Source organism: Pelodiscus sinensis, chromosome 8 (genome assembly GCF_049634645.1).
Source record: "Pelodiscus sinensis isolate JC-2024 chromosome 8, ASM4963464v1, whole genome shotgun sequence".
NCBI classification, from domain to species: Eukaryota; Metazoa; Chordata; order Testudines; family Trionychidae; genus Pelodiscus; species Pelodiscus sinensis.
The window spans coordinates 52,219,477-52,244,604 of NC_134718.1; the positions used below are offsets into that span (position 1 = coordinate 52,219,477).

The 25,128-nt window shown below is 44.3% G+C and overlaps 1 protein-coding gene across 2 annotated transcripts in view; it reads right to left on the bottom strand.

Annotated features, from left to right (window-relative positions):
• DOCK1 (dedicator of cytokinesis 1) overlaps nucleotides 1–25,128 on the bottom strand; it is a 572,428-nt gene that overhangs the window by 408,459 nt on the left and 138,841 nt on the right. For both annotated transcript variants that reach the window (XM_075935276.1, XM_075935277.1), the window contains exon 23: nucleotides 23,303–23,411. In XM_075935276.1, the coding sequence (XP_075791391.1) occupies nucleotides 23,303–23,411 (109 nt within the window). The remainder of the gene's footprint in view (nucleotides 1–23,302; nucleotides 23,412–25,128) is intronic.

Sequence of the window (25,128 nt, forward strand, 5' to 3'; positions counted from 1 at the left end):
GGGGGGGGGCGGGAGGGTAAGGAATGGGATAGAATATCCCCTTTGTACCGTGTCTAGCACCCAATGGTCCATTGTAGAGGAGCACCAGGCACGGTAAAAAGGGGACAAAAGGGTCGACCTAGAGATGCGGCTGGTATTCCGTCCTCGGATGTACCTTCAAAATCTTGGGGTGCTGGGACTTGCTGGGGGGCCCCTGGTTTTGCTCAGGGGGTCCTCGTGACCTCCTCCTAGCCCCCTAGTGGTGGTAGCCCTAGACCTCCTACTGTCAAACCTCAGGCCTTGCTGATAACCCCTCTGTGGCCTTCGGTTGACGGGATGGCGCTGCGGGGCCAGTTTGTGGATACCGAGGAACTTTAACATTGCCCTGGAGTCTTTAAGACTATGCAGCTTGCCGTACATTTGCTCCAAGAATAGTCTGAAGCCCTCAAAGGGGAAGTCCTGCAGCGTCACCTGGACCTCCTGCAGGATGCCGGAGACCTGGAGCCTCCGATCTAGCCACCGAGTCTGCAGCATCCAGTGCGGCCTGCAGTGCCGTTCTGGAGACTCTCCTCCCTCTCCTCCGTAAAAGCGGCAAACTCTTGATGGGAGGCCTGAGGAAGCTGTGCCTTGAATTTGTCTACTACCACCCAGGAGTTATACATGTATCTACTGAGCATCGCCTGCCGGTTTGCGATCCTCAGTTGCAGCCCCGACATAGCATAGGCTTTCCTCCCCCAAAAGATCTAGCTTCTTCAGCTCTTCACTCTTCAGAGAGGGTCCCCACTGCCCCTGCCTCTCTTTCTGACAGGCGGCCTGGACCACTGCCAAACCCAGGGCAAAGAGGTGCTCATGCCCAGACTGGGGCACAAACTACCTCCTTACCACCCCCTCTTGAGTTGGAGGAATAGAGGCTGGTGTCTGCCACAAGGTCTTCCTTATCTTTGCCACCATTTTATTCAGGAGGGTATTTTTTAGCTGTGGTGTCAGCCATGAGGCTGTCCACCATCGGGTCGGCCTACTCCTTAACCTCCTCAGCCTGTATTCCTAAGTTTTGTGTGAGATGTTTGAGGAGCTCCTGATGGGCAAGGCCTTGTCCAGTTACGAGGACAAGGATTCTGGTAGTTGGGGCTGATCGTGATTGTGTTGATTGGCTCCACTCTGGCATCCAGGCTCTGTGTAGGGCCTGCTGGCGGTGGTTGACGGGCTGGATAAGCAGAGTCTTCCCCCGACCCGGGGGGGCTAGCACTGGTCTCTGAGCCCGGATCCCTGGTAAGGGGGGTGGCCAAAGGAACAGACCTGTGGCTGGAATGTATTTAAGACGCCACTGAACCCAGTCTTAATGGGTCAGGCCCCTGGGCCTGATGATAGGCCCAAGGTTTCCAGAAGGGCCACTGCATAGGTGGTTGCCACTGTGGGGGGCCACATCTGGGTCATAGATGGGCTATGCAGCCTTGCACACTGCCGAGATGGGGACCAGTGACCCGATCTGGAGTGGTGCCTATGTATTGATCTGTGGGAAGAGCGAGAGACCCTGGAAGTGACCGACTGCCAGGAAGAAGCCGCTGAGGCCAAGGACTCAATGTCAGATTCTGAGGAATATTCTGATGCAGACCATGGCAATGCTGAGGACACCTGCTCTCCCTGCTGTGCATGGTGAGCCACAGCCGCTGGTTTCACTCTATGGGCGGTACCGGCGGTGGTGGCATAGCGTGGGGTTCCAGTGCCGGGTGACACGGTGACAGCGAATGCAGTACTGGTTCCACAGGGGGAGTTGTCCTCCCTCATGTTGTCTCCTGCGCTGGAGGTGCTGGCGCCAGTGGTGCCATAACTAGTGGTGCAGCCGTGCCGGACTCTTGCCTGGGTGATGGCCTCGGCGGTGCCAGCTGTGGTGCTAGGGCTGGCTTAGCCACCTGGCTCTCACGGCATGCGCGCTCCTCCATGCCATATGCTGCCAGGCCTGGGGAGGCCGTGAGCTCTATAAGCTCCTGGGCCACTGTGAATGTTTCAGTCATGGATGGCCTCTGGACCTCCTCCAAGGACAAGTCCTGGCCCCCTGAGATCCTGATCTCCCCAGGCTCCTTCTGTGGCGCACTGGCTCCCACGGATGAGTGCCTCGGTTCCATTTTTCCAGAGACCTCTCGCCCTCTTGGTGGTTGACAGCACTGGAGAGTAAGATCGGTGCCTTGGTGCCGATCGGTGTACCGCTGCCGCCACGTGTTTAGGCACATGTTCCGCATCCCTCATCAACACCGGTACACTCCTTACCAACGGTGCCAACTCCAGCACCGGGGATTGAAGTGCCGACTCCATGAGAAGTAGTTTAAGTCTGGAGTCTGTCTCTCTTTCAGTGCGTGGTTTAAAGGACACGTCAGTTAAGTGGCCTTCACCCAGGTACTTTAAACAGTCTTTGTGCGGATCCCCACAGGACATAGGTTTGGAGCACTGCGCTCAGGGTTTGAAACCCTGGGGCCCCTGGCATGCTCTCCTCAGGTGGGGAAGCAGGGGGGGAGGGAAGGACAACCACTATTACACTCTTAACACTATCAACCTAACTATCAGCTTCTAACTACTTCTAATTAGTGAACTATTTACATAAGAGGCTAAGGGCCCACTTGCAAAGGCAAGCAGAGCTTTTCAGCAACCCTCAGGGGCAGAAAGAAAGAACTGAGGGAGTGGAGGGACAGAAGGTGATTATATGCACAGGCCACTGCAGGGGCTCCCAGGCTGGCCCAATCGGTACTGGTAAGAGCAAAAAGCTTCCAGAACTTGTGCATGGGGCGCGCGCACACACCTAGACAGAATGGACATAAGCAAGCACTCAAAGAAGAATTCAAAATTTCCTCTTCCTCGGGGGCCAATTAGCAAGGAAGTCCGGGCTAAGGTTTTCTGAACGTAACAGAACATCCTGTTTCCCAATAGGCTCTGGATATTTTGTGAAATTGTCAGAAAGTGTATGCTGCTTTATAGGTTAGAGTCAAAACCCTTCTTCTGCCGTTCAGTTTTGATTGAAAAACTGATTCAGAGTCTCAGAGGGGAAAATGGAGAGTAGGGTAAAAAGATTTCAGATTAGGAGTTCTCTAAAACAATCCTATTTGATCCTTGAACTTCACCATCTCTCGGAAAACAGTCTCCTATGAGCTATCCAGGTGCGTGAAATAGGGAAAGTATTTTTTTGTAGTGGGAAAAAAATCATTCCAGATAAAAGAACAGGCATGTCAGTTCTGATACACAAATAAAGCTTAACTTTTCATAGCAGGTTGTCTAATGCGCTAATGAAGAAAGTGAGAACGGTATCACACTCAACCCTGAGTAAAGCTCCGTCCACAGAACAATCCCCAGGCTGCTCTGTTACATCTCAATCTACTGGACCCACGTGCTTAAAACTTCGCATGATCTGAGCAGGCATCAGCACAGTCTCTTTCCTTGGCCTCTCCAGAATATTTCTAGGACACAGGCTATCAGTCCGTTACCTATTCCTAGAAATGGACCTATGTAACCGTGATGTCAAGACTCTAGAACCTGTACTAACCCCTCACGCTCTCCGGAAATTTAAATAAACCTTCCCCGAAAGTCCAACTCTGTGGGCACTCCAGGTTTAACAGTTCTGGGGCATGTGATACTGAAAACAGACAGACTTCATTAAAACTCTAAAGAAATTACTCTTTAGACGTGTGATGGGGTATACCAACCCCACACCGGACTGGCAAGGGTTAACCAGGGCTATCTGGCTGACATAGCCCTGTCCCCTCAGCCCTGCTGGGCATGCTCCAACCAGAGGACAGATATAAAGGCTAGTGGAACAGCTCAGTCTGGGCTGACTGCCACTGGGGGAGGAGCTGCTGCCAGAGCTCGGAAGAAGGGCTACAGACGGACCGAACCACAGAGGCCAGTCAGCAGGACTGAAGCTTCCAATCCAGAGGAAACTGGGGAGGTCTCCTTCAGTGAGTCTGGTAGAAAGTAGCCCAGGGCGGGAAGTTAATACCCTGAGAGCTCAGCGTGTTTCAGGAGGAATCCCCACTGAGCTAGTGGTGGGACATACTCGCCACTAACAGGGCCCTGGGCTGTGATCTGGTGGAGACGAGCTACAGCTGTGATACTGACTCTGGCTGGTAGGCCTCACTGCCCTTCAGGAAAGTCTGTGACCACCAGGCAAGACCACCTCAGCGGAGACAGGGTGTAGTGATTGTCCCTGAGCAAAAGGGGCAGACACACACATGGGGTGGAACACTCTTTCGGAGGTCCTTGAGGCCCAGGGCCCTGTACCTGACAGGGCAGGGGACACCCTGTGACCACCACACAAGAATTACACAGATCCTTACAAAATGAAATACACCTATACTTCTTGTTTCCCTGTCTCCATTTCCTCACCACTCTGGAGAGTTCTCTGGGTGGCTAGGACCCTTCTCCTGCAGCTCATGGCTTCTTCCCCTAATCATAGAGTATCTCTGCCTCTCTAGGACAGCTAGCTTCCTTCTTCCTCCACTGATCCTGGAGTTAAACAGGACGCCACACCACCAACATGAAAAAAACAACAGTTTCTTCTTTTCTCTAGCCCAAAGCATCCTTTGTATCTCTTGAATGTACATGTCCCACCAGTATTGCTAGGATTCTTCGCCCTGCAACTAGGAAATTTCCACTCTCCAAAACTAGCACCCTGCAGAGAAGCTATAGAAAACTGGCAGTGCTAGCTTCAATCAATCTGTTGTCTCAATTGATGCTTAAACTCACCATTAAGGGTTAACAATTAACCATTATCCATGGCCCAGTATGTATGTGACATATTTCCTGTGACCAAATGGAAGCTTCCAAATACAGAGGCATTCTAGGATTCCACAATTTACATGTGTCATGATTATGAGGGTTAGCCAGCAGTCTGGGGATTAAGGGGTTAACTACACCTAGCCAGGTGGAGTGACCAATAGGAATGTAGGTGAGACTTTCATACTGGGACAAAGGGATTTGGGGTTTTTTTTTCTCCCTTTTGTCTCTGGGAGAGAGTGCTCTGCAGCTACAGAGAGGGACAAGCATGTCTCTCTCTCTCTCCAAGACAGCATTCTTCATTTTCTGTAAGTAGGGTAAAGTTTAGGTAGTTTCGTTAGGTTTTATTGTTTTAAGGATTGGGTATGGGATCTGAGATCTGGCACTGTTTAAAAGATGTTTGGCTTTTCTTTGTAACTAAGTTCTAGGCCCATGGAGTTTCTCCATGAGTATATTTTGTTACCTCCCTATCTAGTCATTATGGTTGCAACAGGAATATTGTTGTAATAATAAAAGTTCTTTCTTTTCTTTTTATTAACCTGGCAGTGGTTAATTGTGTGCCTTGATTTTTCTTTTAGGGGTAAGATTTCCCAAATGATCTTTCCCCGGATTTCTTTATCAACATTTGGGTGGTGGCAGCGGAAGTTTTATTCCCAAGATCTAGGTTTTTAAGATTTGGGGGGAAGTTTTATACCAAAGCCTGGTAGATAAGGCTTTGGGGTACACTTGCTGGCCCCCACTTCTGCATTTATCATGCCAGAGTGGGGAAGGAGTCATGACAACATGAACCAAAATGTATAAGATGTACATAGCCAGATTCCCCAAATTATCAGACAGGTTTAAAAATAGTCTTAACATATCTATCTCAAATTAAAAAACAGATTTACAAGGTTACTATGGTATATAATTTTTTGCCTATGCAGGAGTTACATAACATGTTACACAAATTTTTCAGAAGGGAACGGAAAAAAATTCTCTCAATATCCCTTGGGCCCAATATATCTTGCTTATGGCTAGTTAGAGCTTTCTTGTCTTTAAGTCCATCAATTAGTCAAACCAAAATGGCTCCAAAGTAAGTTCCTTTTTGACTCATATATTTACTTATCTTGGAACTTCTGGGCTCTCAGGCAGAGGTTAGGTAGTGATCAAGTAACAATCTACATAATATAAAATACAAAATATAAAATTCTCCCCTTTAACAAAAATAGAAGTTATTTTCTAGGAGCGGGGAAAAGACATGTACGTGCCATCAGAATGCTTGACTATTCCATATAGTGATATTTCCACTAAAACAAATGGCTTAAGCACTATTGATAAAGATGTAGAAAAAAATTATAAAAATCCCTTCCAAAGAAAACTGAGAACTGAAAGTTCATGTAAAGACCATCAATACTGGCCTAACTACATACTGGCTGACCTAATGTCATCCTTGTAACATTGCATCAAGGCAGTAATTTTAAAAAGAGTACATAATGAGCATCAACTTGCTGCCTGGCACATTTTGATAGCTGTCACTACCCCGAAGCAAGCTACTATCAATGTTCCAAGCTTTAATTAAATAGACTTTAATTTGTTCCCTGGAAAACCAATGAAAAATGCACAAGGACAACTCTGAAACACAGGCCTGAGTTATTGTCTTAACATCAGAAGAAGCAAAAAAAGATTTAATGATTTTTCTCCTGGTGTTCTATCCATTACTGACACACACAAAAATCAAAGACCATGTAGAAACACAGGCTTGAAAATTAAACAACTAAGGGACAATGAGACTGAAATTTGAAAAATTCCAAAGCCATCTTTTACTGCATGTAAGACTTCATTCTTCACATAAACCTACATGAATAGATTAATCACTAGTGTTTATTGCACATAAGTTCTATAAACCAATGCAGAAGAGTCATTTTGGTACATGCACAGAAAATCTATGAGAGAGAAGACCTTTCTCAATTCTCAGCCTGCCATTATGCTTGCAGATTCTTAAAATACAGGCTGAACTTCCTTCGCAACTTGCAATCCTCATAATTTTTCATGCACTGGCTAGAAATCCCTTTATCACTTCCCCCAGTTTAGTCTTTATTCCTCAAGAGCTTTCAGGAGTCCTCTTCTGTAGGGAGAGAAGAACAACTGATGATGTCACTCCCTGCCTTATACAGCTTTAGTATATGGCAGGAACCCTTTGTTTTAAGCTTGGTTCCCAACCAGTTTGTAGGAAAATAGACATCCCAAAATAAAGTCCAGAGTCTTGTTGTCTGGTCACACACTCTTGCATAACTTGCTGAGTCAAAGTAGCCGTTACTTATAGGCTATCCAGAGCATTCTTAAGGAGGCTTACCAGGTAAAAGATAAGTTTCTCCTAAGGCAGGGCTGGGCAAAATATGGCCCGGGGGACAGATTTGGCCCACAGACCACCCTTCCGGGACCCTCAGGCACACAGCTGCTGCGGTTTAAAGCGCAGTCTGTACGGCTCTCTGCTCTGCAGGCAGTGGGAGGCTTTGTGTGATCTCCCCGCCCCCAGCCCAATCCTCTGCTCCTATCGGCTGGAAACAACCAGCCAATAGGAACTGATCCCAACCAATTTCTCAGCTCCTATTGGCTGAAACAACCAGCCAATAGTAGCTGAGATTGGCTGGGGCATAGAGGCAACACAAGCCTCTTCCTCCTCTCGAAGCTGAGATACACATGGAGGTAGCAGCCTGCAGTTTAAAGTGGTCTGGGGCTTCAGCAGGCAGGGAATCCAAACGGCCTTAAGGGTGCTGCAGGGCTGCTGGCTAGGAGGCATTTAGGTAAGTGCCTCCCTCCTAAAGCCTGCCTCTGGCACCCCTGTCCCTCCTGTACCACAGCTCCCTCCCCCCAGGTCACCACCTAAACGTTCTGCACCCCTTTGCCCCAGGTCACAACTCCCTCCCAGATCTTGTACACCCTTCTATATCCCTCCCACAGGCCAAAATCCTCTCATGCACCCATACACCCTCCCAGACTCTGCACCCCATTCCTTGACCCACGTTACAACCTCCCTCCTTCACCCAAATTCCCCCTCAGACCTCACACCATATCCTGCACCCCAGTCCCTTACGCTGTGTGCCCTTCTGCACCCAACCACCATCCTAGACCTCGCATCTCATCCACAGAAAATCTTGGGAGTGGCTCCTCACCAAAAATTATTGCCCACCCCTGTCCTAAGACCTATTACTTTTCCTAATGGTCCATTGCCTGGAATAGGCATCTGTCTAAACTGGAAGCATTTGCTCTAGCAAGCGTCACTTAGGTGGAACCACATTTGAATTATAGAGCCAATATTCATAACTTTGGATACAAAAATGATACAAGCCTAGAAATCAGATAATTATATTCAGCAAATCATAACTTTTCATGTCGGATGCGGTCTTGTACAAAATCCATGATAATTATGCCATAATCACATAATAATATCACTATAAAGATCAGCTTATAGTGTATAAGGGATGCAGTGTCACAGTCCTCCTTTGCATTTATACCAATTTGAATTGGAGGACAGGGTCTCATTTTCTCAGTGGGAACCGGTGATGGGGCCCAAAATATTATTTTACACACAAGGCTGCATGCAAACCCAGGACGGTCACGTATGGCTAGTGCAACATTTTCACTGTGATTTCTATCAAATTTTTCTCATATGATGTTTTGAAATCAATTTGGGGAGGAGGGGGAGTAAGCTCACTTCCCAGCCCAATAATGTAAGTTCAAAAGGTAAGCACTATGCAGCATGAAAAAACTATAAAATGATTCTGAAAATAAGTTTTTATTGACAACTTATAGAACAGATTTCAAGTACATGTAGGAATGTACTCATGTGAGAAATTTTTATCGTCTGAAATTTCGGACTGCTGAGCTGTGTAAGAGTTGGCAGAGTTTCTCCTCCATTGGGCCAATTTATGATCAATTGTTTCAACTTTGTGCCATCAGTAGCAATGCATGGCTGCAAATGAGTATAGAAATGGCCTTAACAGTAGAAAACCAGCAGAAATCAAGAGGGAGCAGTATTGACAAAAAGGACAATTAATTTGAAAAGATATGAAATTTTGTGCATAGAGAAAGTCAAATAGAATGCACAAGAAGCTAATCTTAGAATCAAATCCATCATGCACTGTTCTGAAATGCAAATGCAGTTTCATTTTACATTGAAATACACACACACAGAAATACATTAAAGAATCTTAAAATATTAAGACTGAAAAAATATTTTACACTAGTTAGGTAGAAAAGAGTTATAAAAAAATTCTCAATTTCAGCACCTGAACTAGAGCTGGGTAAATATTTCAAAACATTGGTACTAATAAAAAATAAGCATATGTTCAAATAAAATATTAAATCTGCTTTCATTGTGTGAATGTCATTTTTGTTTGCTTTCCATAAATAATCTGATGAATGAGTTTACTTGAAGGAACATTCATGGAAAGGGAGGATTTTAAGTGAATGATACAGAAAGTGAGTTATCAATTCAAATACCAGCTTTGGCAGTAGAAAGCTGGTTCTAAGTGATATGCTAATCTTATAGAATATGACCCATTTGTACAGCCCACATGTAAAGTTAAAGAAACTTATAAAAGGAGTATTTGTATTTTGCATTAACAGGACTGTTGTTGTATTAGCAGGAATGTTTTATGTAAGACATTGAAGGTAACTGTCCGGCTATACTGGACTCATTTTTGGAGTACAAAGCCAAATTATGGACATCACTCTTTAGGAAAGAGAGAGAAACTAGGAAGAGTCCAGAAGAGAGCGAAAAAAAGTGGTAAAATTTTTTTAGAAAACCTGACATATGAGGAAAGGTTTAGTCCTGGAAAAAGGAGATTGAGAGGGGACCTGACAGACTTCAAACATGTTAAGGGCTATTATAGAGGATGGTCATCAACTCTTTTTCATGTTCACTGAAGAGAGGACAACAACTAATGGGCTAAATATGCAGCAAGGGAGATTTAGGTTAGATATTAGGAAAAAACTTTCTACCTATAAGGGCAGCTAAGATCTGGAATAGGATTCCAAGGGAGGCTGTGGAATCCCTACCATTGACGGTTTCTAAGAACAAATTGGACAAACACCTATCAGTGATCATGTTGTAGATTTACTTGGTCCTGCAGGAAACAGGACTTGGTGACCTAATGATACTATCTATATTTTTGTTCTTCTCTATGGTGCCACTGGACTACTCAATGTCTTTATAACAGTATAATGGAACAAAGATTCTATCTGCAAAAATACTAGTGTTACATTCAAGGTCTAAAAAACACTACAGTAGCTAATAGAAATAGAACCAAGACTGTAATCATAAATAGAAGAATTAACCATTATTAGTTATCCATTAATATATTACTGGAGTTTAAAACTAACCCACACAATGTAATTAGTAAATATTTTGACATTTCAGGATTAACATGTGGGTTATTAAATTTAGATGTTAAATATTTTGACAATCTCTAATATTCTCCCATTTAAATGACATACAAAATCTTTCAACAGCCTCTTAATCTGTTCTTCTGCAGATTTTTGTAGGATTAGTTTAAATCCTTTAACCAGTAATAATAGAGATCTTCAGTTTTGTTTTTTTAATATAAGCTCTTCAGAGAAGGGATTGTGTCTTTTTATTTGTAGTGTGACTTATGTATTACACTACCAGAAACAAATAATATAAAAAAATTAACAGTAAAGCAATGAATTCCAACTGAGACTGAGCATGAGGGATGATCATATCCTGCTATAATCCACTAGTATCAACAGCAATAATCCCTCAGGGAGTCTACAACATGAAGCTGGTGTCCTGATGCGACTAACAATGTTTCATCTTTCTAGTTTATTGAAATATGTGAGTGGGTAGCATTGTAGGCATTGAGTAAGACTTTCACAAGTGCTTAAGTGATTTTGGGAGAGTAAATCTAATTTACTCTCACTGATACTTAACTCCTAAATCATATGGATGCTTTTGAAATTTTTCAGCAAGAGCTGACTCAAAATCTACATCATTACCAGCCAACTTCGTCTTCCCACTCTCATCCAAATGACAAGTTCCAATAGAGGTCAACAGATACGGAAACAGGAACTAACTGAATAAAGGAGCACGATTATTAGGCGTTAAACAGGGCCTGAAACAATATTTCCATTGATTTCAAGATTTCCAGTAGATTTAAGCATCTGTTCAATGGAACTCATATGCTTACAAATTAAGCACCTATGTAGTATGAGAATTAAAACAATCTGATAATCAGATTTGATGGCTACTTCCAGATAAACGTACTTTAACCAATATTTTAATGCCTCAACAGAAAACAAAATTAACCAAACCAGCTTCACTAAATAAATTAAGATTTTCACTAAAATATTTACATTTAATTTTAAGAAAATTGCACAAAACAAAGTTGTAATATTGCAATTAATCCAAACGGATTCAGCTACAGTACCACAAATCTGAAAAGATCAAAAACCATGTCTCAGCTCATAAAAACTCATGAGATAAGCCCTAAAAACCCCATTTTCTTAAAAAGTCAAACTATGTTTTAGCTTCTATTTGACTTTTTAACTCCCTCTAGTCATCTTGCAGTCTGTGTGTGATCATTTCAGATTGAAAAGTCAATCTTTAATACACACAGAAATTCACACCTCTCCATGGCTGCTCAGATGCCAACTTCATTTACCCTACTTCTTACCACTAAAACAGTGGTTCCCAACCACCAGGCCATGGACTAGCACCGGGCTGCGAAACCCTGCCTGCCGGGACGCGGCATACTGCCAGGACATGTCTCCAACTGTGATCCACTAAACAGCATAGCAGTGTTCTCTCTAAGGTTTGTGCTTGTGGGCGCAGACCAGAATTTGAGGTCAGCCCGCTCTGGGGCTGGCTACATGGACACACGTGCTCTGCCCCAGGAGCAGCAGGGCAGCTACCATGCAGCACTGGCCTTGAGCTTCAGCCCTTTCCCAGGGCTGGAGCTGCAGGCCATGTGTCAGGCAGCCAGTGGCTGCTCCGGCAGCCCTGGCCAGGGCGAGAGCCAGAGCTGTGGGGCGCGTAGTCAGAGCCAGAGCTGGGAGGAAGTGAGAAGGGCTATGCACAGGCAGCCCGAGTTTCATGTGCAGAAAGAGTTGCTGCAGGACGAACCTCTTTCACCAAGAAGGAGGCTGGAGCTGTATTGCTGGCTCCACACAAACTAAATGCAGAACCCAGCCCCACTAGGCTGCACTATGAAGGAGTGAGAGCAGCTCCTGCCTGCATCCTGCCCTGACTAGCAGAGGAGCCCAGGAAGCTGCCGGGTCCGACCCAGGCCTGGAGTCTCATGCAGCACTGCAGCCACGGGCCACAGCTGGGCAAATGCAGAGCCATTAATACCTTTGCAACTGCCCCCACATGCTGGGACCTGTCATTTTTGGTATAAGTTCCCGCATGGAAAAATCCAAGCAGCCTCCTTCCCCTCTCCCAGCTCTCACTGCCCAGCTCTCTGGGCAATTTGTGGGTTGTCTTAAGGGATGGGGGGCTCTAAGAGGTGGGGGGTTGACACTGGAGCACAGTGTGAATGGGTTTGTTGGTCTGCGGTTTAAAAAAGGTTGGAAACCACTACCCTAAAATACAGGAATTGTGTATTTCCTATTACTGTCTTGCCCCAGCTAGATTTCTTTGTATTTGGCTGCCTGGGACTTCTCTCCTTAGGATCCAAAAGCACCATTCCCCTAGTTCCCCTGACTCTTGCTACCCTACCCTAGGGCTTCTCTTCTACCTCAGTCCCAACATCATCATTAACCCAATTCTCTCCTCTCCAGGACCATCTGTCTGTACTGAGACCATCCATGTCTCATGATCAATTTGTGAAAGCTGGCAAGACTACCTAACTCTGGCTGTTCAGGGGGCTCTTTTTCCCCATCACCACCTCCAATCTGAGGCAGCTACTCCCCATCGTTGCCCTCTGATTCCCTCCCCCCACACACAGACACACTCTTCTACTTGTCCCCATATATTCTTATATCTCATTCCTCTGCAATGCATAAAGCTGCTTCTGGCTCCCCACCAAACCCCACTCCCATTCATTCTCTCCTCTCCACCTTTCAGTGTCCCTGTCTCTTCTCTCAGTCCCCATGTCCTGGCCAGTACCAGAATCACAGAATCATTTTGCCTCTGCACATGGCTTCCGACTCATTGAGAACAATGAGAGGCGCCAGCCAACACTAGTAAAGCCGGCCTAATTTCCACAGATAGAGACTATAGGGAAATGGTAGCCACCTTGTTGGCTTCAGTCCTACTTACAGTAAAAGGAGATGGTGGCCATTTTAAATAAGGCAAAATTCATTAACTGGAAACTCTTCCTCACGTTTTCATGAGACAGGTAACAAATACCCCATAAATCACTAGTGCTTCAATAAAAATCTCAAATGTTGGCAGTATGTCAGTTATGTATCAAATCAAATTAAAAGAGATAATATGTTTAGACAACATTGCCACAGAAATGTGAATCTAAACTGGTTCAAGAAGAAAACCCACTTAAATTACAATGTCTGAATATTAACTTTTATAAAAGCTAAGCTGTAAACATAACTTTTACTCTGCTACAAAGATGCAGCCGAAAATAGATCCCTACATTACCAGAAACAATTTAGATTATTCCCAGATGCTGAAATAAAGAGCACAGCAATATTAATTTAATAAAATGATAGTCTTCAGATATTGATATAACATCAGGAACAACCCCAAACAATTAAGCAGTTTATTAAAATTCTTAAAATTAACATTTTTAATTAGAATTGCCAACACACTTGTGCAGCATTGGAACAAGGTTCAGATCCCTGTTCTCACAATCACAAAATTACAAGTTTTAATTAGTATAAAGAAAAATGACCTATTGCCATATTAAAAAAAATGTAAACACTTCTGAAAAAGAGCAGTAGGAAGCACAAAAGAGAAAGGATTCAATTCCAGAATTTTTAACAGGAATAGGATTTAACATAATCATGGCGTGTTCTCATTTAGTAAGCACTGGGCTCTGGTCTACACTGGGGAGTTATTTCAAAATAATCTCCCTTATTTTGAAATAAGCAGCAAAACATCGATACTACCGCGCCCGTTATTTCGAAAAAACGGGCTGGTTATTTCAAAATAACAGGCTGATTATTTCAAAATATATACTCCTGCTTTCCTTGGGTAATAAGCTTATTTTGAATAATTATTTCAGGAGTTGTTATTTCAGATTTAGTATTTTTGAAATAATTTCCCAGTGTAGACATGCCCTGGCATACAGAATTATGGGTCTCTGGTCTATTTGAACTATTACTGTATATCTGTTTTAATTTGGGTAATTTCAATCAGCTGCATTGTAATACATGATTAGTTTATACTACGCAAGAAGTAGGTGAACTCTTCATGAAGAACAAAGAAAGTCCTACTCTAAATTGCTTGCAAGCTAAATTTTCGACAAAACACAACAGATGAGGGAGACAAACCAGAGGAAAGAGAATGATAAGAACAACATAAGTATGTTTATGTGGTTATTCAATTTAAAACATTTGTGCATCTTGGTAGTTCTGCAAAGCATATCACAGATATGAAATTTTCAAGGGGATGTGATTTAAGTGACTGATCGAAAGTCAATGACAAGAGGAATTGTGTCTTCTTAATGAACAATCTGATGGCATTACCTTGTTGAACCATTTCTAAATTATTAAAGAAGGCAATTAACTATGCTAGAAAATAAAGAGAAGAAAATGAAAATAATACAGTCCAAAAGACCAAGCTTTGTTTTAAACAGTTTAAATTAACCAGTAATTAATAGTCACAGTTCTTTGCACATCCAACACACAGGTTCAATTTCTTATATTACACTTGAATCTGTTTAATCCGGCAACCCTAGGAAATAGGATATGCTAGATTAAGGAATTTTTGCAAATAATGCACGACGCTGTGGTGGGGTATGGGCAGAAGGGAGGACATATGAGAGGAAGGGTGGTGGAGTACTTACATGGCACCCTGCTCCCAGGTACACATATGGCTCTGTTCTCTCCCCTCCCCTGACACTACAGTGCACCCCCCCCCCAGCCCACACCGCAGCTTTGGGACTGGTGGGGGAAAAGCTTCAGGAGAAGCACATCACTGTATTGCCATTCCCCTAGTTGAGGGGGGAGGGAAGGGAGGAGGAGCAGCAAGGTGCAGAGCTGCTTCTTCCTCCTCTTGCCAGGGTCTGAACCAAGAGTGTTTCCAGATCAGGGACACAGAGTACAGAGGTTCAGGGATATAAAGTTGCATCTGGACATTGCAGGTTTTTTCTACAATCATTACAAATATCTCTGTATGTCATCCATTCAGGTCTTTTAAGGAATTTAAAAATACAATAATTTGAATAACCATTATATCATTTCTCTAAACATTTTAAAAATTTACAAAATTTTTATATGCAGAACAGTTATTTCTGTGGTAGCCTATCTAAAATTATTAGTGGCAAAGACAGTCCTAGCTTCTTAATTTTTAAATTTCCATGCTGCCCTTTCCTACAGGCACTGCCTCCACAACTCCCATTGGCCGCAGTTCCTGGCCAATGGAAACTGCAGGGGCAGCACCTGAAAGCAGAGCAATAATCTTCCCTGATCGCCATGAGCTCACAGCATCTCTTGCAGCTCCAGGCCAAGGAGAAAGAGGGGACCAAGGCTTGGGGCTCCCAACCCATGGCACTAAGATTCAAGGCAGGCCTGATGAAATGAAGGAGGGAGACAGAGGTTCCTCACTCCAATTTAAGCAACAGAGACATCAAGCAAGAAAGAAACAAAGGAAGCTCAAGCAGGTGGAAAACAACAGCAAGGAACATCCTTCCACACAGACTCTTTGTCGCCTAATTCCCAGCTGGAAATGTTTCAAGAAGGGGACTGGAAAACTATAGAGAGATGGGACAGAAACACCCCCTTGTCTCTTCTAACATGACACAGGAAAAAAAAGCCATGGAGCGAGAGCTAATCCTGACCTGAAGATTTTGGTCAGTGAACTTGCTGTAAGTATGTAGTGAGAAAGTTTGGTTGAATTTAATACGGTTCAGTAGGCATTATTACGCAGTCTATCTTTCTAATTTTTTTTGTGGGCATTTCTGAATTTTATGACTCATTACCTGCACTCACTTAAAATCTCTTTTTGTAGTTAATAAATTTGTTTTACTGTTTTACCGAATCCAGCGTGTTTAAGATGAAGTGACTGGGTAACTCTATTCAAGATAATAAACTGGCATATTAATCTCTTAGAGGAATGACAGCCTTATTATTTCTGTTCTGTCCAGGACTGGGCAGAGCAGTATGGAACATATATTCTTGGGGTAAGATCCTTGATTGGTGGTATGGTGCGGCACCTACACCACTATATAGTACAAATTCTGATTTAGATGAAAACTTTCTGTATCTTGCTTCCTTGTATATTCAGCTCCTGAAAGACCTTGAATTTTTCCTTTCAACTTGTGACAGTTTACTTTGTCACAACCAGCATTAATCCTTTGTATATATTCGATCATTGGTCCCCAAAGCAATCTAGACCACCTTGGTAAATGACCTTTTCAACATACTAGATCAGCAAATGTAACAAATAATGGAGTAAAAAAAATTAAAAATATAGAGCAGTAGAACTGAAGCATATTTGTATATGCATAAGTGCAAAAATTATCTTTTTCTTTAAAATAAAATAATGAAACCTTGCTCTACTCACAAAATATATCATAAATTAATTGTAAACAAGTCACCTGATTTCCATGAGTTTGACAAGTCTAGAGTACTTATTTAGGTTTCCAAATTTGATGAAAATGTACATGATGAAGAGGAATTCACATTCCACTGTGAAAATGTTAAGCTGAAACCCCACAACTTAACAAACGAATAGTCTACCATATTAACATAAAGTTATACTAATGGATATGTAAATGTAAGAGTGTTACGTTGTATCATAGCATCCTTCTGCCTCTTGATATTAGACTAATACTAAACTGCAAAGCCATTGTCTATAATGCACAAGCATTTCTTTGTCATATTAGAGCAAATAGAAAATGAGATGGAATAGCTCTGCTAAGTGGTTTAAAACCACTTCTTGACAGCTTTTAAATAATGCAGTGCATGGAAGATGGGGATTTTATTTATTTATTTTATTTTTGCTCATAATGCAGATCTCTTGTGGAGACTGCACCGTCCTTTCAAAAATATAAAATGGGACTTACAAGTAAGAGTCAGTAGCAAACCACAGTAAACGCAAAATAATAGTTCTATATGAACAAAATTTATCAACAGAAGAAAATTTTAATTTCCCACACATTCTTGTATATCAACAAATCACAGTAGATAAAAAAACCCAAATACTTGTCAAAGCAGATGTTTTGAAAAGATTTATACGACTAATTCAACTACAGTATTCTACTTATTGTTCCAAACAAACAATATTTGCTGAAACATCAAACCAAGTATATTTTGCATAAACAGAAGCACAAAAACACAGTATAGATCTGTATAGATCAGTGGTCACCAACCAGTAGATAAGGATCTACTGGTAGATCTTGGAGCTCTGACAGGAGATCTTAACTAGTTTGGCCAAGAGGCTATTATTGAGCACAGCACTTCAGCTGCCCCTCCCCTCCCACTGCTGTACATCTCCAGCCTTTTCCCTTGAAACTGGCACCCTCTCTTCCCCCCCCTCGGGAGACTCCTGAATGCTGTGAAGAACAGGATAGGGAGAAGAAGGGTGTGCTAATGTCAAGGTTCGCACCTCCTGCCCTGTATTCTATCTCCACAGAACGGGGGCGGGGGAGGACAACCGGGTTTGGGATGGAGGGAGTTTGCTGGCTGCTTTTGAGAGTGGCATTCATCCAAGGGTTCTAAAAGAACTTAAATGGGAAATTGCTGAGCTATTATCTGTGGTTTGTAACCTATCCTTTAAATCGGCTTCCGTACCTAATGACTGGAAGGTAGCCAACGTGACACCAATATTTAAAAAGGGCTCTAGAGGCGATCCTGGCAATTACAGGCCGGTAAGTCTAACTTCAGTACCGGGCAAATTAGTTGAAACAATAGTAAAGAATAAAATTGTGAAGCATGTAGAAGAATATAATTTGTTGGACAAAAGTCAACATGGTTTCTGTAAAGGGAAATCCTGTCTTACTAATCTGTTAGAGTTCTTTGAAGGGGGTAACAAACATGCGGACAAGGGGGATCCAGTAGATATAGTATACTTGGATTTTCAAAAAGCCTTTGACAAGGTCCCTCACCAAAGGCTCTTGTGTAAATTACATGGCCATGGGATAAGAGGGAAGGACCTTTCTTGGATTGAGAACTGGTTAAAAGACAGGAAACAAAGGGTAGGAATAAATGGTAAATTTTCAGATTGGAGAGGGGTAATTAGTGGTGTACCCCAAGGGTCAGTCCTGGGACCAATCCTTTTCAACTTATTCATAAATGATCTGGAGAAAGGGGTAAGCAGTGAGGTAGTAAAGTTTGCAGATGATACCAAACTGTTTAGGATAGTCAAGACAGAAGCAGACTGTGAGGGACTCCAAAAAGATATTACCAAACTGAGTGATTGGGCAACAAAATGGCAAATGAAATTTAATGTGGATAAGTGTAAAGTAATACACATCAGGAAAAATAACCCCAACTATACGGACAGTATGATGGGGGCTAATTTGGCTATGACAAATCAGGAAAGAGATCTTGGAGTTATCGTGGACAGTTCTCTGAAAACTTCCACACAGAGTGCAGCGGTGGTCAAAAAGGCAAACAGGATGCTAGGAATTATTAAGAAAGGGATGGAAAATAATACCCAGAATATCTTACTGCTCCTGTATGAAACTATGGTTCGCCCACATCTTGAATACTGTGTACAGATGTGGTCTCCTCACCTCAAAAAAGATATTTTGGCCTTGGAAAGGGTTCAGAAAAGGGCAACTAAAATGATTAGGGGTTTGGAACGGGTCCCATATGAGGAGAGGTTAAAGTGACTGGGACTTTTCAGTTTAGAAAAGAGGAGACTGAGGGGGGATATGATAGAGGTCTATAAAATCATGAGTGGTGTGGAGAGGGCTGATAAAGAAAAGTTATTTATTAGTTCCCATAATAGAAGAACTAGAGGACACCAAATGAAATTAATGGGTAGCAGGTTTAAAACGAATAAAAGAAAGTTCTTCTTCACACAGCGTGTAGTCAACCTGTGGAACTCCTTCCCAGAGGAGGCTGTGAAGGCTAGGACTATAATAGAGTTTAAAAAGAAGCTGGATAAATTCATGGAGGTTAGGTCCATAAAAGGCTATTAGCCAGGGGATAAAATGGTGTCCTTGGCCTCTGTTTGTCAGAGGCTGGAGAGGGATGGCAGGAGACAAATCGCTTGATCATTGTCTTCGGTCCACCCTCTCTGGGGCACCTGGTGCTGGCCACTGTCGGTAGACAGGATACTGGGCTAGATGGACCTTTGGTCTGACCCAGTATGGCTGTTCTTATGTTCTTATGGTGTAGGGCCAGCACAGGCGTGAGCCTGCCTTAGCCCCACTGCACCACCACCCAGGAGCCACATGAAGTAAGCAGTGTCCAGCAGGAGCCACCTCTGATCCTCTGCCCCAATCATGAACCTCCTCCTGCACCACAAACCCCTGCCCTAGTTCTGAGCCCCCTGGACCCAAACTCCCTTACACAGCCTGTACCCCCTTCTGCACCCCAGCTCCCTACCCTAGGCTCAGCTCAGAGCCCCCTAACACTCCAAATCCATTAGCCCAAGACCAGAGCCAGTGCCCCAACCCTCTGCCCCTAGTTAGTACAGTAAAACTCCATTAGTCCGGCATCCAATGCTCCGGGACTCCTGATGGTCCGGCACCATCAGGAACCCGGAAGTGCTGGGGCAGCCGGACAGGCTTCCCCCATTCAGCTTCTGCTGAAACTGACCAGCAGCTGAATTGGGGAAGCCGGGAGCAGAGCAGCTGGGGTGCTGCTGGGTTGGGCTCATAGTGCTGCCCCTCAGAGCTGCGGGACCAACCCGGAAGCACCCCAGCTGCTCTTGGGGACGCCTGGGGCAGAGCAGCTGGAGTGTTGCCGGGTTGGTCCCGCAGCGCCAAAGGACGGCGCTGCGGGACCAACCGGGCAGGACCCCACCTGCTCTGCCCCAGGGGTCCCTGATTCAGCCACTGGTGAAACAGATCAGCGGCTGATTCCAGGAAGCCCCGGGCAGAGCGGCTCTGCCCGGGGCTTCCTGGAGTCAGCCGCTGATCTGTTTCAGCAGCGGCTGACTTGGGGACCCCTGAGGCAGTGCAGCTGGGGTGCTGCCGGGTTGGTCCCGCAGCGCCAAGGGGCGGCGCTACGGGACCAACCCGGCAGCACCCCAGCTGCTTTGCCCCAGGCCACGGGATTCAGCCGCTGCTGAAACTGACCAGCAGCGTCAGTTTCAACTGCAGGCTGAATCCGGACGCCTGGGACAGAGCAGCTGGGGTGCTGCGGGGTTGGTCTTGTAGCGCCGCCCCTCGGCGCTGCGGGACCAACCTGGCAGGACTCCAGCTGCTGTGACCCAGAGGTCCCCAAGTCAGCCGCTGCTGAAACAGATCAGCGGCTGATTTCAGGAAGCCCCGGGCAGAGGAGCTCTGCCCGGGGCTTCCTGGAATCAGCCGCTGATCTGTTTCAGCAGCGGCTGAATCGGGGACCTCTGGGGCAGAGAAGCTGGGGTCCTGCCAGGTTGGTCCCACAGCGCCGTCCTTTGGTGCTGTGGGACCAACCCGGCAGCACTCCAGCTGCTCTGCCCCAGGCGTCCCCAAGAGCAGCTTGGGTGCTGCCGGGTTGGTCCCGCAGCCCCAAGGGGCAGTGCTACGGGACCAACCGGGCAGTACCCCAGCTGCTGTGTCCCAGGCATCCCCAAGAGCAGCTGGAGTGCTGCTGGGTTGGTGCCGTAGCGCCGCCTCTCGGCGCTGTGGGACCAACCCGGCAGCACCCCAGCTGCTCTATTGCAGGCATCCCCGATTCAGCTGCTGCTGAAACTGACCAGCAGCGGCTGAATCAGGGACTCCTGGGGCAGAGCGAGACTATCGTAAGGGGGGGGGGCTATGAGAGGTCTGGGGTGGCATCACCAATAGGAGAATCGCTTTCACTTAGCTAGATACATGAGCAAAGTAGAAGGCTTCTTACTGCTGAGAAGGACTGGATGGATGTTCTCAGAGCAGGCCTGCTCAATCGTGTTTAGCCATAGAGCCACTATGCTATGAGATGGAGAGAGTGCAGGTCCAAGTGGTGGAGGTAACAATGGACTTGTGTGATGAGATCCAGGAGTAGTGGGAGTGGAATTGGTAGTTGTACCAATAGTTCCAGGAAGGTAGGGTACCAGTGCTGAGAGGCCCTGGCTAGGATTATAAGGATAATGTTCACCCTGTCTCTGCAGAGCTTGAGGAGCAACTTATGGACCAGCAGGAAAGGGAGAAAAGTGTACAGCAGTTGGTAAACCACAGAATCAGGAATGTGCCTGCTACAGATCCCAGACCAAAGTCCTGGAACAAGCAGAACCACAGGCATTTCTGATTGCAACAGGCAGCGAAGACATCTAGCAGGGGAAAAGCCCACTTACAGAAAATGGTGTGGAGAACGTCCAGACAGACCAAACACTCGTGAGCAAGAAAATGGCAACTGAAGCAATCCGCCAAGTGGGTTTGAACCCATGGGAGTTACACGGCTTCGAAGTGAATAGAGTGGGCTATGCACAAGTCCCACAGACAAAGGGCTTCAGCACAAAGGGGAGATGACCAAGCTCCTTCTTGTATGTGGATATGATACATGGAGGTCATATTGTCAGTCATCACCACCACACAGCATCCCCGAAGGTGAGGAGGAAAGGTGAGACACACAAGGCAGACTGATCAAAGCTCAGTTACATTGATATTAAGAGACATTTCCTCCTCTGAGCACATCGCTTGAGTGGTGAGCCCCTCAACCCAAAGAAGATACATCTATGACCAGAGACACTGTGGGCTGCTGAACATGAAAGGGAACACCAACCAGCACAGACTAGGGGATCTAGCCACCACCACAGGGCATGAGTGACATGGCAGAGCACAGTAATTACCATGTCAGTGCTGTCCCGTCCCAAGCGTAACGTGAACACCAGCCATGACTAGAGGGGTTACAGGAAAATGGGACTACATACGTGCATGCCACCATATGACTTGAGGAGCTTGAGGGCCATGGTGACCAGAAAGAGACTTCAGAATCTTGGCCAATGCTGTGAATCAACAGACAGGTAAGAACACCTGGGCTCTGGTGGCATCAAGCACAGCCTTGATTAATTCAATCCTTTGCATGGGGATAAGAGTCGACTTTGCAGGATTGAGCAGCAAGCCCAGCCTGTTGAGAATGGCACTGGTAAAGGTGGCATGTGCCTCCACCTGTTGATAAGAATGGCCCCGCAGAAGCTGTTCATCCAGAAAAAGTGTAAACCTGCACTCCACAACACCTGAGTAAAGCTGCTACAACCATCATGCATCAGCTCCTGCTCCCTACTTTGCTGCCTTTCTCTGACAGAGGCAGCAACTAGTCAAGTCACTACTAGACTATTCAATAAGCATTTGCTTATCGTATAGTCAACTAGTCACTAACATCCCTACTCATATCTTAGGCTATTCTATAACAGCATAGTACCTAAGGTGCAAGTTCGCATTGCTTGTGCAAGATTAGGAAGAGTAAGTTAGGCACGTCTTCAGTACCTGTAAGAGAATATCTAGTTCTAATGACAAAACAAGCAAATGAAAAGGCTAAACTTTATTTGACTCTTATGTAAATGTACTTTCTAAAATAAAATTTCATTTGCAGTGATACAAGATACCTACACCAGATGTTTTAAAGTATCTGTAAACCTTTTACTAGAATGCATTAAGCATTAACTATGTTTGAAGTAAAATACGCTATTAGCACACTATACAACTTCAACTTGGATATTAGGAAAAACTATTTCACTAGGAGGATGGTAAAGTACTGGAATTGGTTACCTAGGGTATGTCGAAATAGGAGGGTAATGTAGGCATACCGCAATTGCAAATGAAGCCTGGGATTTGAATTTCCCGGGCTTCATTTGCATAAGCGGGGCGCCGCCATTTTTAAATCCCCGCTCGTTCGAACCCCGTGCAGCGTGGCTACACGCGGCACAAACTAGGTAGTTCGAACTAGGCACGGGGTTCGAACGAGCGGGGATTTAAAAATGGAGGTGCCCCGCTTATGCAAAGGAAGCCCGGGAAATTCAAATCCCGGGTTTCATTTGCAATTGCGGTATGCCTACATTACCCTCCTATTTCAAAATAGGAGGGTAGTGTAGACATACCCCTAGGGAGGTGGTAGAACCTCCATCCCTAGAGGTTTTTATGTCCCGGCTTGACAAAGCCCTGGCTGGGATGATTTAGTTAGGGCTGGTCCTGCTTTGGCAAGGGGACTGGACTCGATGACCTCCTGAGGTCTCTTCCAGCCCTAGGATTCTATGACTCATACTGCATCACATGCATAATTACTAATTCTCAGTGCAATGAAATGAATTCTTTATGTCATGCTATCATAATATACAAATGAATGCCAAGACATTTTTCTTTGAAACACCTACCTTCACTACCACAGTTTGGTCAGAGACGCTACTCATCATCTCGTTGATAGACTTAAAGAGCTGCAGCAATGATTCCATGAAGTCTGCTTCTCCTTTGTTTTCATAAAGTCTGAGAAATTTAAAATAAAAGGGCCTCTTAAATTCCTCAAGTTATATCATTCAAGCTTTTACATAGAAAACTGCTAACCAAGAAGAAATTCATTCAAGTCACAGACCTAAAATGAGTTAATACTATTTTAAAGCTTCCCTTGGTAAAACATCCAAAAGTTGAAGATTTAACACTAATCCTAAATCACTAAGACCTAGCCTACTCTAACCCCCGCCTTCAATCTAATCTGTATAGCTGAAGTTGACATACTTACCGCAGTATCCTCTGTGTGGTAAGGTTGGCAAGGGCTGCTCTCCCATAGACGCCGGCTACTCTTCTCATCCTGGTAGAGCACCAGAGCCGACGGGAGAGCACTCAGAGATCGATTTATCATGTCTAAGATGCAATAAATCGATGGCCAGTGGATTGATCACTGCAGTGGAGACAAGCCCTATGACCCAATCAATCCCTCTTATTATCATTCAGCTCCACAGAACTGCAAAATAACGGGCTAGATTCACTCCTTTGCTCAGAAGAGAAGTAAGCCAGGGAGTGGGAACAGCATGCCAGGAAGCCAGGTCCATCTGCCTGATTCTCAAGATCAGATCCAGCCTAACTTACAAGTGGTGCTAATCATCTTTAAATTCTGTGACTGTCTTAAGGCTTTTCATAAATGTTATGCCAGGAGAAGTGCTTTGGCAACCCCCTTTTCCACCACCAGAAAAACCCTGAGAGGGAAGAGGGGACATTTATTCCATCTCTATTAGTACATATAAGCTAAATATGTTAACGTCACTCAGTTACTGTCTCAAACTGAACAGTGTTAAACAAAATTTGGTATACACAATTTAACCTGCTTAGTACTATGGCAAATATACCATTAAATAGCCTTTTAACTTTTTATTAAAAATAAATAAAAAGAGTTACAATATTTGACACATAAGTATTAAATAAGGCACTTATTTTAACAACATTCCTGGTTTCTTTTCTTTTTTAGCTGATGGAGTTTTTAGAAAGAAAACCCTCTTGCCAACAGTCTTTTAGATGGTATTAAAGATTATGGTAATTGTTTTTTGGAGGAAAAAAGAAGTTAGAGGAGATGGACTGGAGCTGTTGTGCTTCTGTTAAAGTTTGATTTTATTTTATTTTAGGTGGTGTTTGGGATTGAGCAGAAGCTGACAGATGTTATTTGGGCATATCTCTCTCTTATCTGTACCCAGGTTGGTCAGGGTGTTTTTCAGAATTAGGAAAAGGAAGATCTAAGATCTTAGGAAATTGTAGGAATGGTAGCCAGAATTGGGAGGCTTAATCCAATAGCCCCCTATCTTGCTTTTATAAACAGGGGCTTTTTTAAAAGGACTTAAAAAGGAAGTGACGTGGTAATAGTTGATCTCTTTTTTACTTTGTCCATTAATTAAACTTAAAATCTGATACACTACTTTTGGTTTATTAATTTTGGGACTTGCTTTATGTTTATTCAGCATGATTTTAATGCAGTTTTTTAATTATATATTAGGGTTTCTGGTTTGGACTATTTCAGAGGGGTTTGCTTTTTTTGTTTTCTTTAACACTGATTATTATAGATTTTGTTTCAGTTGATAAATGTCCATTTTATAGATGAGTATACAATTAGGGTAAATTTGTAGGCTTAACAAACTAATGCAAAGGGGGTATGATGCAGGGCAGATACATCAGCAGGGAGTTCCCCCCAATGCCAGCGGGTCTCTGTTGGTACTTG